Source organism: Gobius niger (genome assembly GCF_951799975.1).
Source record: "Gobius niger genome assembly, chromosome: 1".
Taxonomy (NCBI): Eukaryota; Metazoa; Chordata; class Actinopteri; order Gobiiformes; family Gobiidae; genus Gobius; species Gobius niger.
The window spans coordinates 53,984,343-53,998,143 of NC_136852.1; the positions used below are offsets into that span (position 1 = coordinate 53,984,343).

At 40.9% G+C, this 13,801-nt stretch overlaps 1 protein-coding gene across 11 annotated transcripts in view; it reads left to right on the forward strand.

The window, feature by feature from the left end:
- pbx3b (pre-B-cell leukemia homeobox 3b) overlaps positions 1 to 10,052 on the forward strand; it is a 58,484-nt gene extending 48,432 nt beyond the window's left edge. Inside the window, exons 5-11 of one of the 11 annotated variants that reach the window (XM_079578665.1) lie at positions 729 to 864; positions 2,082 to 2,111; positions 5,221 to 5,269; positions 5,946 to 6,023; positions 6,434 to 6,546; positions 7,208 to 7,297; positions 8,518 to 10,052. In XM_079578665.1, coding sequence (XP_079434791.1) covers positions 729 to 864; positions 2,082 to 2,111; positions 5,221 to 5,269; positions 5,946 to 6,023; positions 6,434 to 6,546; positions 7,208 to 7,297; positions 8,518 to 8,610 — 589 coding nt within the window. In that variant the 3' untranslated portion in view covers positions 8,611 to 10,052. Of the gene's footprint in view, positions 1 to 728; positions 865 to 2,081; positions 2,112 to 5,220; positions 5,387 to 5,945; positions 6,024 to 6,433; positions 6,547 to 7,207; positions 7,298 to 8,517 lie in introns of all 11 variants that reach the window. The other 10 variants (XM_079578659.1, XM_079578662.1, XM_079578666.1 and 7 more) reach the window with 10 other exon arrangements.
- The last annotated feature ends 3,749 nt before the right edge of the window (positions 10,053 to 13,801 follow it).

A 13,801-nucleotide genomic window follows, 5' to 3' on the forward strand; every position in this document is an offset into this window, starting at 1 on the left:
GGAGGTCATCAGCAGGTGTTGTGGATTACTCTAATAGCTAACAGTGTGCGGCTCGGCGGAGAGACGGGGACAGGGGGACGGGGGGGTGGGAGATGCAGTGCCACAAGTTTTAGGGGCCAAACAATCCAAGTGGAAGCACATTCGCTGCTGCCCACTGCCTGTGTGCGCGAAAGGCAGTAAACAAGGCAAAATAAGCAAATGCTCCCAACAACATGATAAGTAGTGCCCTTGGGAGGCAAGGGGACCCAGATCTAGTTAGAGTTTGCTTGTTTCCACTGGAGATCCCTGCGGCTGTGGCACTTGAGGAACAATGCTCAACTGTGCATGCCGTGATTTCTATAATGCACCGAGATGCACTCCGACTGGGCTTTCCACTCCATCACAGTGCCCACCCATCCGCCGCGCTAAACTCCACACATTACACGCTTGGACTGGAGATAGCGCGGACCAAATTAGCCAATGTGTAGTTTCTTTTTTTTGGTTAGTTTCTGTTATGCATGTGCAAGTGTGTTTCCTCTGATTATTTGTCTGATCCTGTCGTCTCTTGGACACCGCATCCTTGTTTCCTGAGAAGCCCCTTTAGCGCCCATTGCTCATTATTTTCACCATTTATGTGCGAGATTGATTGTGCAATTTGTGCGATCCAAATGGATGAGTTAATGCTGGTCCTTTGCTAATAGGCTCGCTCTGTCGTTTTTTTTTCCTCCCCACACCCACACCCCACTCAGGCGGAAAAGGCGAAACTTCAGCAAGCAGGCGACGGAAATCTTGAACGAATACTTCTACTCGCACCTCAGCAACCCGTACCCGAGCGAGGAGGCTAAGGAGGAGCTGGCCAAGAAGTGCAGCATCACAGTATCCCAGGTGGGTAGTGTTCATCATCAACAGTAGCCGCTGGGCCAATCAAAAATGTGAGGGGGGTGTGGGGTGTGAAGCCTAGAGGGATAGTTACTGTAGGTCGCAGCATGGAGACACAATGTCCTTAGCTAACCTTGACATTGTGACTGGCTAATGATGCTTCAGTCAAGAGCGGTCCCAGTCAGTCTGAGCAGGGCCACAGGGAGAGGAGGAAGCCTATATCATCTTGGCCTCAATCAAACACTATGATGTCCTTTTCTTATACACTAGCTCCCACCCCCCCTATGTTAGGTCCCCTGGCATTTTTTACCCCCATCATTCCACCATGCTCTCTCAGTTATAGGCGCTAGAGAAAAAGCCACTTATTTAGGATTTTTTTTTTAAATGTAATATATGAGAATTCCCACTTCCTACACTGTTGCCCATGAAGTTAGAATAATTGTCATTAGTTACCGGTATGAATAAATACCAAACAAAAGAGGAAGGTGCCACAAAATTCGAACGTTTTGTGACACGGCTTTGAGGCTGAGGTGGCCCATAGTTATCCTGCTAAAATTTAGGATTGCATAAAAAATAAAAATAAATCACTAAATGGACAATATTTTGTGCAATATTCAGTTTTCGTCAATATTTTCCTGATTTTGTTCCCTTTTATTTTCAATATTGCTTATGATTTTGTGTTAATGAAACAAAACACGGTGTAGTAGCAAAGGCAAAGGCTTTCAAAAGGTAGTCATTTTTATTGTGTTGTTTATGTATAAAGGGCAGCATATCTCCTAAAAAGCCCAGTTCAGGCAAATACTTTTGGAAAACCAACACATAAGGGAGAACAAATACATGATGGATCAAAAGTGATTGGCAACACACATATGAGAGGGTGTAAGAACAAGCAGACGTTCTCATTTCTTAATATTTTACAGAAAAAAATGCTTTGGGGGTGAATTATTCAGATTTTATGGACAACAGTGTATGAGTAACTTTGGTAAACCTGAAGGCAATCTCTCTTACACTTATATCACCACGTCCTCACAGCGTCACCATATGCTCTCCTTCCCAGCCCAGTTCTGTGACTAGATTTCCAATTGTTTCCATAGCGAGACACAATATAAGACATAATCTATACAATAATCTGCCGTGTCTGTGTTCTGTGTGGGGAGGGGGTATATTGAGTGTAGTGGTGCAGAGTCAGTTACTGTAAAAAGCCCATTCTTTTTTGCCTTCAGGGGGTGGGAAGCACCATCACAGTATCACAGGTATGTCATAACTTCTCCTGATCCACTGTTTTCATTTTTTTGTATCTTTGTTCTTTTTTTGAATGTACTAGACTCACAATGCACTCAACTCCCTCCCCTCATGTTCCCCTGGACCAAAGCTAATGTTACTGTAAATTACTGTTGTAACATCCCACCTTCAAGCCGCACAGACTTACACAGAGAAGATGATTTTGTTGTATTCACCATATTATGTGTGCCATATAAAACTGACAGCTAACTGCTTCTTGCATATTTTCATTTGTTGTAGCATTATTGTCTTTATTTTTTTTGCTTTTTTTTTGTTTGAACTCCGTGCTTCCTTAAACGGGGCGTGCGACCAAATTTCCCATAAGAACGAGTCAGTACAAGAAATTAGAGAGCCACTTGAAGTCATCTCGGGCCCCATTAGTGGCCAGAGCTAGACAAGGGCCAGACATTGTTATTGACTTATTCCTAGTGCTTTGGCTCATTTTAAGTAACACAGTCTAAGCAGAGATGTGAAGCTGAGTGCACCGTAAGTGTATTATCGCTCACGGTTTTTGCCTTTAAGAGTCAGAAACCACTCTCCTGACTGCGGCCGGCGTGAAGTCATTTTTCACACACACACCCCCCCGACCAAACTGTTTTGCGAGGCTTTGTTGATTACAGAAGCAGTTCATTAAGTAAAAACCATCCGTCATGAGCGGAATGCCAATAACAGTCTGCAGTGATGGTAGATGGCTCATAGCTGATGAAACAGCAGGATCACTTGAACACAAATCATTCCAAAGCCGAGCCATGTCAATGGTATGCAGCTCTGGGATGTGTCTCTCTTTAGTGGTGCAGAATATTCATTTCCTATTATTTTGACCATTTTCTTTTGATATTTATCAATCAATCAATCTACGAAACCACCACATACATGTAAGCACTTCATATTTTTCCGAGATTAATCGACCTTCACAAATTGTATAGACTTTTTCTAAATGACACTTTTCAATATTTCAGATCACAGTCAATCTTGAGAAACTCTGACTTGAGTTCCTATCCATAATTCATGTGTCTTGTATAATTGATGGCTCTACAGCCAGTAGCACCACCTTTGTATTTGTGCTCGGGCTCAGGGCTCTCTAACCTCACATGTATTGCGCTCATGGAAAGATCATGTAGTGCATTTCATTGACTTGTGTGGAGCTGAAATAGGGTGAAATAGTTTGAATTATTAACTTTAAGCTGCACAGCACACCTCCCTGTTGGGGCTGTGCGAAGGCAGCACTCGACCGGTCATTATACATGCGCTGCCTTTGAGGCTGCTGATGTCAGGTAATTCACTGCCTCTACAACCTGCTTCTCTCCACACACAGGAGTCAATTGAATGCATGGCCTGCCACAAGATAAAAGGGAATTAGTTCAGTAGATTGGGTTGTGCTCCACACCTTCCAGCGGCTGCATTTGTTCAATATTTAGCTGATCTCCAGAATCACTAAAGCTGGAGTTCAGTGGGCAGGAGAGAATGTAGGAACAAGTCTTGTGCTGAGAAAGGCCAAGTCTGACCAAGCTTATAACACCATAAAGTTTTACAACCTTGTCCTAACAGCAGCTATCAAAAACGTAGACAGTTAAATGATTTTATGGTTTGATTAGTGGAAAAGATCATCACATAATGTAATTGATAAAGTTTACATCACTTAGAACCACTACAGTCGGGATTTTCTCAAAATTGTAATTTGTAAATTGTGTACGTGCTGCCTGCCTAGGGACTACAGATGGAAACTAGCATCCCTGCTATAATCTGGCATATTTACAGTGCTCATGTGCAACTGTTCATCAATATGCATTGTCCCTATCAAATAAATAAATAAATAAAAATAAATAAAAATTCACAAACACGTTTTAAAAGTCATTGAATGTAGAGGTTGGACAGTCTCCACTTGAATGTAAATAAGCAATTTCATTAAACTGAATTGTGAGGTGTAATGGTGTCTCAGAGCTAGTGGCCACTCGGAGCTGTCTAAAAGAGCAAATACATTGGACTTCTTTGGCTCTAGAATCCACTGTAAGCAGGTTAAGTAAAAATGATGATGGCTAGGGCTTTCATTGCTTCCAATTAAACCTTGCTTGTTAGTTTAACCTCTAGGTAAACCCATCAAACAATTGATGTCAAGGAAACCCTGCCAACGGTGGGCCTCGCCTGAATGGTCATTAATTTTAATTGCCTAGATATTAAAGATTTAGAGTAGGAGACGTGCAGGATAGAAATGATCTGATGTCCTGTGAATCTAGTCCGTTTTTACGCCACAGCATTGGCGGACTGCTGGGGATATTAAAATTTAAGCACATGGGTGGAAATTAAATAAAGCGTCATTAGGGGCAGCTGCTCTTTGGCTGGTCCAGCCGTGGGCTGCATGGCCTGAGAGGGGGGCAGCAGCCCCGCGACAACACACTTTAATTTATAGGACCATTAAAAGCAAGCATCATCTCATTATTATTCCTCTGTTATTGCAGTGCCAGCACTCACACAGAGGTGCACAACTTTTTGCTTTGTGACTGATGTCACACACCACTGCTAATATTCAAATCAACATTTTGTTACTGATGAACAATTTATCTCTTAATATGTATTGTATTTATAAATGACTTTGTCTTTACTGCATTTCAAACATCCCTTCTCTTGTCATGCACATTTTAATTTTGAATTAAACATGTGTTTTGACTTAAATATTTCAAATTTGATCTCTATAACATTTACAGATTGCAAATATTTTGTATTGTGTTATTATGACTAAATGAGTGTTTGGTGTGCATACATATACTTCAGACAAGTGTAGTATCTATGGAGATAGTGTTGATGCAAGTCAGTATGTGTGCAGTAGAAGCCCCTGGGGTTTTATGTTTGTCAGGAGACAGAGCTAAGAGCATGTCACGCTCCCCGCCATGAACAGACACTAGTGGCTCCTGATTACGGCTTAATTAGCTTGTGTACCCGGCGGACATTACTGCAGGGGCTGGGAATTGGGTACTTGATGGACCCAAACATGACATCTTGAAACAATAACACTGCCGTGTACGCTGCTGTGACTTCTTGACGTCTGACTTCCCTCTGCTCCTCCCCCTCTGCTCTCCCACGCAGGTATCCAACTGGTTCGGAAACAAGAGGATCCGGTACAAGAAAAATATCGGCAAGTTTCAAGAAGAAGCCAACCTGTATGCCGCCAAGACAGCTGTAAATGCGGCACATGCTGCAGCCGCTGCAGTGCAGAACAGCCAGGCCAACTCTCCCACCACACCTAACTCTGGTAGGCACTCCTGCATACAGACAACAACAGAACAACAAACCCAAATAAGAGTGTGCTCTCACATCAGCCCTGAATCTGCTCCACACCTGCCTCACTCTCACACACAGAGTGACAGGCCTGCTCCCAGCCCAGGGATCACAGCGCCTCCTGTCTATAAGACAGTTGATGCCAAGCAAACTCATGCATAAAGAGAGCGCTTCTGACTTGTGAACCAAGAACACGTGTATTTTTGGCAAAAAATAAAAAAGGCTAGAATTCAGAATGATGCCATGGGATTTGTTTCCCCCTGACTTTCTGTCAACGTCCTGTCATTTGTAATGTAATGGTATGTAGTTCCCCTGAATGCCACTGCCTTACGCTAAATAAAGGAGAACATAATGGCTGGGAGCACTTTACCTGCAGCTGTAGAATAACATTCTACAAGTATTGTGAGCAATTCACTTCTGCGGTAAAGGGCATGTTTACTGCACTGTAGTGAGTAATACAGTATAATGCTAAGGCTTGACGTGCCATGAGGATGTGGTCAGCTTACGCGGTGGTCCCTTTCTCTTGCATCCAGGATTCCAGATGAAAGACGAAGAGTTTCAGCTGGACTCTGCCGAGAGCAAAAACACTCTTTTAACCAACATGTTTACTGGTACTGGCCTTTTCATACGCTTCTTCTTGTCCTTTATTTGTCATTGCCCATGTGACCCTCCTCCCGCTCACATGTTTAGTGCAGAAGTAGGCTGTCATGTGGTACAATTGGGAGCTCAGGCGACCAACCTCATGTCGATCCCGCCACACCCTTCACACCGCCCCGTGCCCTGTGTTGTTTTTTTTTGTTTTGTTTTTCATTTAATTCATGTCCATTTGTGAAGCGGTATTCTCCTCTTCTGTCTTCTGTTGCCTTCCTTTCATTGTCCCTCTGTAGCTTTGTTCTTGCTTGCTTTGTGGGACGTTCCTCGTGTGGACAGGTGTGGTGTGTGTGTGTGTGCGTATAGTGCCCTCCCCTCCTTTACTGTAGCTCCTCTCATATATTCAGACACTCACGTCTTCCCTTTCTAGGTTCCTCAGGTTGTTTTAGCCTCACACACTCGGGGGACATGTTCTTGAGCATGCAGAGTCTGAATGGGGCTTCTTACCAAGGGGCACAAGTCGGAGCCAATGTACAGGCGCAGGTAGGACCAGTCGTTACAAGGGACAGTTAAACCGGTGTAGAGAACTGTCCTTGTCTTGCCTGTGTACTGAACCATCCATATTACAGTATAGAATCTCTTTCACATTCAAAATATGTGTCCAAATTATTGCTTTAATATCTATTATATATTATACCAACAATTTTACTTTGGAATCGAATATTTTGGTTGCCAAAATATGTCCACATCTGCTGTTCACAAAGCAAACCCAAAGCTCCTGGGTACGATTCCCCCATTTTTTCTAGCTGCATTTGGCTTTGACTTGAGCTCTTGGGTTGGTATTCTTGGTGTTTTCCCTTTCCTTCTTTCCTATATGCCTCTACCTCTGACATCCTGTTAATGTCTGTTGTTTGTGTCCTCCATTTTGTAAGTGTGACTACACTAAATTATTTTCTGATAAATGCACTAGTCATAAGCTAAACTATTCATAGCCACACTAGGTGATAGCTGAAAGCATGCTTGTTTTTTCGATATGCAGTTATTTTTTTGCCGTATATGTAGATAGTATTTTTGTTTTTATCGTTCTATTTTTGTCCTCCCACCAGTCAGTATCTGTTGCTTCACTAAGCATGTTTACAGTTGGCCTTGGTCAGCATGTTGTGAGGCAGAGCTAACCGCGTGTCCTCTCTGTTTGCCCCTGCAGGTGGATACCCTGCGCCATGTTATCAGTCGGACGGCAGGATACAATGATGCTCTGGGGGGGAACACAATGTATAGTCCACATGGCATAAATGTAAGTAAACATTTAGCACATGCATTAAAACTGCATATTTCTTCAAGCAAATGTCTCAAAACTCAGAGCAATAACAGTGGCCGTGAATCCAAAATGATATGAAAAGGTCTTTACCGTATCTGTTTTCGAAATGCTTCCAACAAATGCTCAGCCTGAGCCTTATCTGTGTGATAAAATATGAACATGTGATGGCCCGCAGCTCTTTCCAGACATGAATTTCATCTTCCTTGATGAGGTTTGATATGGAGCCTTTTTGCAAAAGCAGCACATAATCTGCAGCTATCAGAGTAAAGATTAATTTAGCTGATGAGCAGCGGCAGAGAGGAGCAGACAGTTCTCCTTTTACCGCCATTTTATCACAACACCAACATTTTTTTATATGACGCACATTTATACTATAAAATGTACAAATTACGTTACCAGAAATGTAAAAATGACGTTGTTTGGTGAGGTTTTATGTAAACTAATGCATTGCCATGATCTAGAGTCTTTAAGGCTGGGCTAGGGCCTTATTGCTATAAGCTCTTTACAGATGTCAGCTCGTGGTAGGATCAAATGATTTGTACTTTCTCACCAGGTTTCTCACTTCTCTGAGCAGTGTAAACCTGTGCCTAGTGGCTCCTCTGACTGCACTGTGATCACAAGTCAAAGTGCCAGTGACACCATGTCTTTAACATCTCATAAACCCAAAGACTGCAGCACATGAGCTGCTGAAGCAGAAGCACAGCCTGTATTTTGTCCCAGAAAGAGCTTTATAGATGCATTTGCATAGTCTAACCTTTAGCTCTGTGCTAGTGACGTAGAGGATCTGGTAAAGGCTAGGTGGCGCCTGGAGCGAGGCGATGCCAGGGCAGCTAAGACTGGCTTCTCAGCACGGCCCTGCCCTGTCACATCCACTCAGCTCTCCACCTCAGCCCCCCACCCCCTCCTCACCCTCGCCTCTCTGACAGCAAAATATGGAGCGACAAGCTGTCGGACGCTGCGAGAATTTGCTTAGACACCCATTTCGGGAAATGCTCCTATTGGCTGCAACAGTTTTGTTTCTCTTTGCTGATGCTACTGTAATGTAAAGAATGCTCCAGGCCATGCTACAGTTAACATAAAGTGACACATTAACACAATCAATGTCTCTCCTTCCTTGTTCCATCTACAGAGCGTTCAAAAATCCATTGGGTTCATATTGCATGAATGTGATCGTAATCTCAACCTTTGTGTCCTAGACTAATGGGGGATGGCAGGATGCTACCACGCCGTCTTCTGTAATATCTGCGACAGAAGGACCTGGAAGTGTGCACTCTGATACCTCGAATTGATCCACCATTAATGCATCCTCAAGACGGCAGTGGACTCTTGAACTGGCGACCAACACAGAGGACAGTCAAAAACGCCTTTTCACCACAATATGTTCTATGTTTTTTTTGTTTCTGTGCACGTTAACATCTCCACCACACCAAGTATTGTCCTGACATGCTCCTTAGAATCATCTGTTTGTTGGAGGGGTAAGCACACAATAACACATGTAAACTTCCCAGTATTTTCTCCCAGTGTGAGATTCTGAACGACAGCAGTTCATTGCAATTGACATTTCACGACATATTAAAAGGCCATTTGTTTGAGCGTTGATTTAAATGCGTATTTCCATTTTGATAATTGAGTCCCCCTTATACAATGCTTAGCCGATTAGCGCAGCTCTTTCTTTGACTGTAATGCACACGCAGTCTTGTCCGGCGAGTCAACAATGCTAGCGCTGACAGCTCAATGGCAGCTTTGTAGTTACTTTGAAGATTTATTAAGCCTTACAGCCATATACATTAGTACAAGGAAATCACTATTCAAACTCTGCTACATAAAGAGGCATAATTGATTGCTTGACTATAACACGACACGCTTCCATATTTTATAATTTGATGTTTGCTATGTACATATGTAAACATTTCTTTTGTACTGCTTATTGAAAACTACAGTGTCCCCCTCGGTTGATCATTTATCCAAGGCACGCAGGAGCAGCCCCCAAGTTACACAGGAAAAGTTGTACATACTATAAGAGTAATTAAACAACCACCAATCGGAACACAGCATTCTTACCTCACTCCAACTCACACAGACGAATCATTTCCGTAGCTTAGAGTGCTCACTTACTACCTCTAAACAGAATCAGACCTTCATCACTTTTTCGTTGACTTTACCCAATGTTTTGTACGTACTTTTTGACGACATCTTTAACACTGTAAACTCTCCATTCTCTATGTAATCTAATGTATATTTTAATCTTTTAATAAAATGCTGTCGCTTGATTGCGACTTAAAATGACAAAAATAAAAACAAGAATAACAATATTAATAGAATAGATGGACAAAGGGGGTGGGGCTTGAATTAAAACTGATGGTGTGTGGCTTTTATGAAGGGTTGTTGATAAATTAACACCAAAACAGTAAAACTGTTGTAAATATCAAAGAAAAACATTTTGAATGTTGCTCATCTTGTTACTAAACCATTGAAAAAGACTAAAAACACTATAAAAGTGTGATGCATAGAGGTTTCAGTATTCAGAACTGTACATTTCCAGCTCTGTTCAACAGGGCGTCCGAGTTCTTTTCTCTTTTTTCTATTGTATGTGATTCTGAAACTGAAAGTCATGACAAATGATTTGTGGCAGTGATCTAATGTATTAAAGATGTTTAGTGTTTCTTTCTAACCAGACTACGCCCTGGACTCAAGAGTCTTCCTTGTGGTACTTGTGTCATTTCAACATGAATAAATCTTTTCTTTCATGAACTTCAAGTTGTACCTTTAAGTCATGATTTGCAGTTTTAAATGATCAAGGAACATTACAGTGCACAGAAAGGTCTGAGCATTTACAATAAATTAACTGATGTTGCATGTCATAAAGTCAAATTATGCAGTATAGGCACACAAACAATGCACACAACCAAACAACATGTGCTTTATAAAGTCATGAAGTCTAATCGCACCTTCAATGACTCTGACAATGGCGCTCCATTTGTTGGGTAAGATCATAACCAGTTAAATAATTCACCATAAACAGATGCAATGCGTACAAAAGGATAGTGGATCAAAATGCTCATCCCTGCTGATTGATTGCAGTGGATTAAAAAAGAAACTGAGTAAAAAAAAAAAGGTTTTGCGCTAAATCAATCGTCTATTCCAACATATCCGATTTCTGAAAGTTCTCGTTTAACTTTAGAATATACAGAACATAACTCTACATTGGGTTTTCATACCGTAATGATAATGTTTAGGCAGACCCAGGACCGCACATGGCCCTTAGGAGCAGTGGCAGGAGGTGAGCGCTTAACCTGCTTTGGGGGCGAGTGCTGAGCTGACACGGTTAGTGCAATTAACTGAAATGTCAGGCACCTCTAATTCGCCCATTCTGTCTGTCTATTGTGGAGAGCCTGCATTAACGGATCATTGGTTACCTATCCCACATGGAAATTGACATCCATTTATTCTCATTTTCGCCGCGCAGTACCTCTCCCTGTCTCCCTCTCCTGCCCGTGTGGTGGAGCCCAACTTTACACCGGAGGAGAAGGGAAAGTGCATAAGTGTATAGTAAAGAATACAGTAAAAAGTAAGAGCGTCACTTTAAAATTATACAGCACATACATAGACAAAACTATTACTACAATAATCATCATACTGTGTATTTTAAAATAGTCTTTTAAGATATAAACTTTAACTTGGAAACAAACAATATATATATATATATATATATATATATATATATATATATATATATATATATATATATATATTGCATTCAATTCAATGTTCAATTGCAATTTCAAGGGTAATTTTCTCAAAATGCATTTTTCTCATATTGGTGCGACAATATCTCCACTTAAGTAGCACCTACAGATGTAACATTTCCCAGCCAATATCTGAAGCAGAGAGTTTATCTGAGGGATTTTTTTTTATATCTAGCCTGTATTATTGAGTTTTGAATTTCACAAAAAACATTTTTTACAGATTTTTCCATTAATGGACAGATTAGGAAACCTAAATATGATACATCTAAACAAGATATCCAAAATCCCTCTGAGAAAGTCTTTGTAACTAATATACCAACAAAATAAAACCATAAATTTAAACCCTATCCATTGATTTTGTCATGGAAAATATAGGAAATATTGGGCATTTCTAAGCATAAAAGGCCGTGTTTTTATATGAAAACATAAAAAGTCATAACATGCGCAATACATTTTCCCCCATACTTGTGCCAGTAATACAGCAAAAACAAAAATATTCCCAAATCTTACTTTTGTTTTTCAACTTGAGACTTTTGACGACCAATTTATTTTAAAAAACGTAGAAACAGGGCCAACTATAGTATTACTTAAATTGAGAAATAGGTGACATATTGTTGCAGGTTAACTATACTGAAGCTCTAAAAGTGACTCAAACACTATAGTACTCGTGTCTCATTACCACTTCCACCTGAAGTGTAGTTTTTACTATTCCATTTGAGTGTCAGGATGATCGACGCGGAGGAGATGGAAAGGGAGATGTTACTGCATGAGTTTAATTCATCGCACAGATACCTCCCCAGTGAGCGTATCTGCCCATTCAACCGGTGCCCAACTTCACAAAGCACCTTCCTCCTCACAGTGCACACCAACCAAACACACATGTTTGTGTTTTCCCTGCTAATTTCACTCAGTTAATGATGTCACAGATTGAGTCATTATAAGAGGGTTTATGAATGAAGGCATAAAGGGGGGGTCAGCGCGACTACTGCAATGTGATCCTTTTATTTGCCTATTTAAGCGATTCTTATCTAATTCTATTGCACTAACTCTCCTCTTTGGCCCAAGAACCCTTTAAATAAAGAAATTACATTTGCTGGAATTATGCCTATTAGAGATTTTTGTAAGGTTCATTTAAGACGACATTTTCTAAGTAAAATACGGTATGAAACGCATGCGTCATTAAATATGGAAATGCAGAATTATATTAGCAATATGCGCCATGCTAGTGCCAATTAAATTACAGAAAGATATCATTTATATTATTAAGGTTGGGCCTCACAAGATTCAATATGAGGAGTAATGTTTTCATGGTTTGATTTATTGTTAGCGGAGACCCATTTTCACAATATATTCTATTTATGTCCTGTGCTGTTTTGCAAACCTTTACATGTAAATGGAAGGCATTTAATCTAATTAGATTGGCATGAAAGGCACTGGTGGAAAGCAGCAATACTTTTACTTGCATTTTTTGGGTAAACTAGTGTAGATTAGAGTTCCTGTGACCGTGTGCATTTGTTGTTTTTGCAGATATTGGTGTATTTTGAAATAAATCAACAATACTAAGTGTTGCAAATATAGTTTAAAGTTGATATACATAGAGCTAATTATTTTTGATGTATCATTTTTACTGTGAAATTAGATACAGAATCCTTAAAGCAGTACTAAGTAACTTGTTTACCTATTTACTTATTTTTATTTTTTATTTATTGGTTTATTTGATCGGTCAGTGCATGTTAATGAACATACATGGGTCTCATGTATGTAAACAAGCCACACCGGATTGTAGCCTTGGTTAATTTCCATCCGTCGTCCCCCATGCGCACTCTCAAACACACTCTCATTCATACTGGCCTATTGTACATGTTTTTAGTGGTAGGGGAAACCGGAGTACCCTGGGGAAACCTACGCAGACACAGGGAGAACATGCAAACTCCACACAGAAAGGCCGGACCTTCTAGCTATGAAGCACAAGCGCTAACCACTGCGCTACCGTGCCGCCCTACCTTATAAACCCTTTTCGTTGTCCCTCTGGGGGTAATACAAGTGTTAATGATGATTGGGGGGTCTTTCAGCTCCCCCTGGTGTCTCTGGCCAGAAAACCACAATTGCAACTTCGCTGCCTCCAGGTCAGAGCCGCCAATACACACTAATGGAATCAGAAAGAAAAAGCTAACAGACTAACAGGCTAACGGGCAACGCTAACTGCGAACTAGCGCCACTTAAACAGTATTTACAGGCAAGTTTGAGTGAAAAAAATTATCTCCATTGTTAATCGGATGTACAATATCCCTCTCTCCCTTTGTCTTTTCTGTCAGCGTAGTATTTACTCTCACGGACAATTAATAAGTAAAAAAACACACCATGCGTATGGCCTCTAGGGGCACGAGTTACTTAGTACTGCTTTAATGGGCTTGGTTGGTGCCAAAGTGGTTCTTAATTGTTGGGTCAAACCAAAATGTGGGTCGCAGAGTGATCTTCAGTGGGTCGCAGGTTAATGCCAAAAGTGACTGCTGATAAATGGGTTTCATTGTTGTTGTTTTTTTTATTATTATCAGCCTTATTATCAATTACAAATCAGTGACAAAACACTGTCTCTTAATATGACAAACAGCAAAATGTTGTTGCATCAGGAAACACACAGACAACAGACAACCACTCAAAAAAGATGCAGATGTGATATTATTCATTTTATTGTTTTTAATTAAACATCTGACACAAGAATTGGGTTGGGGGG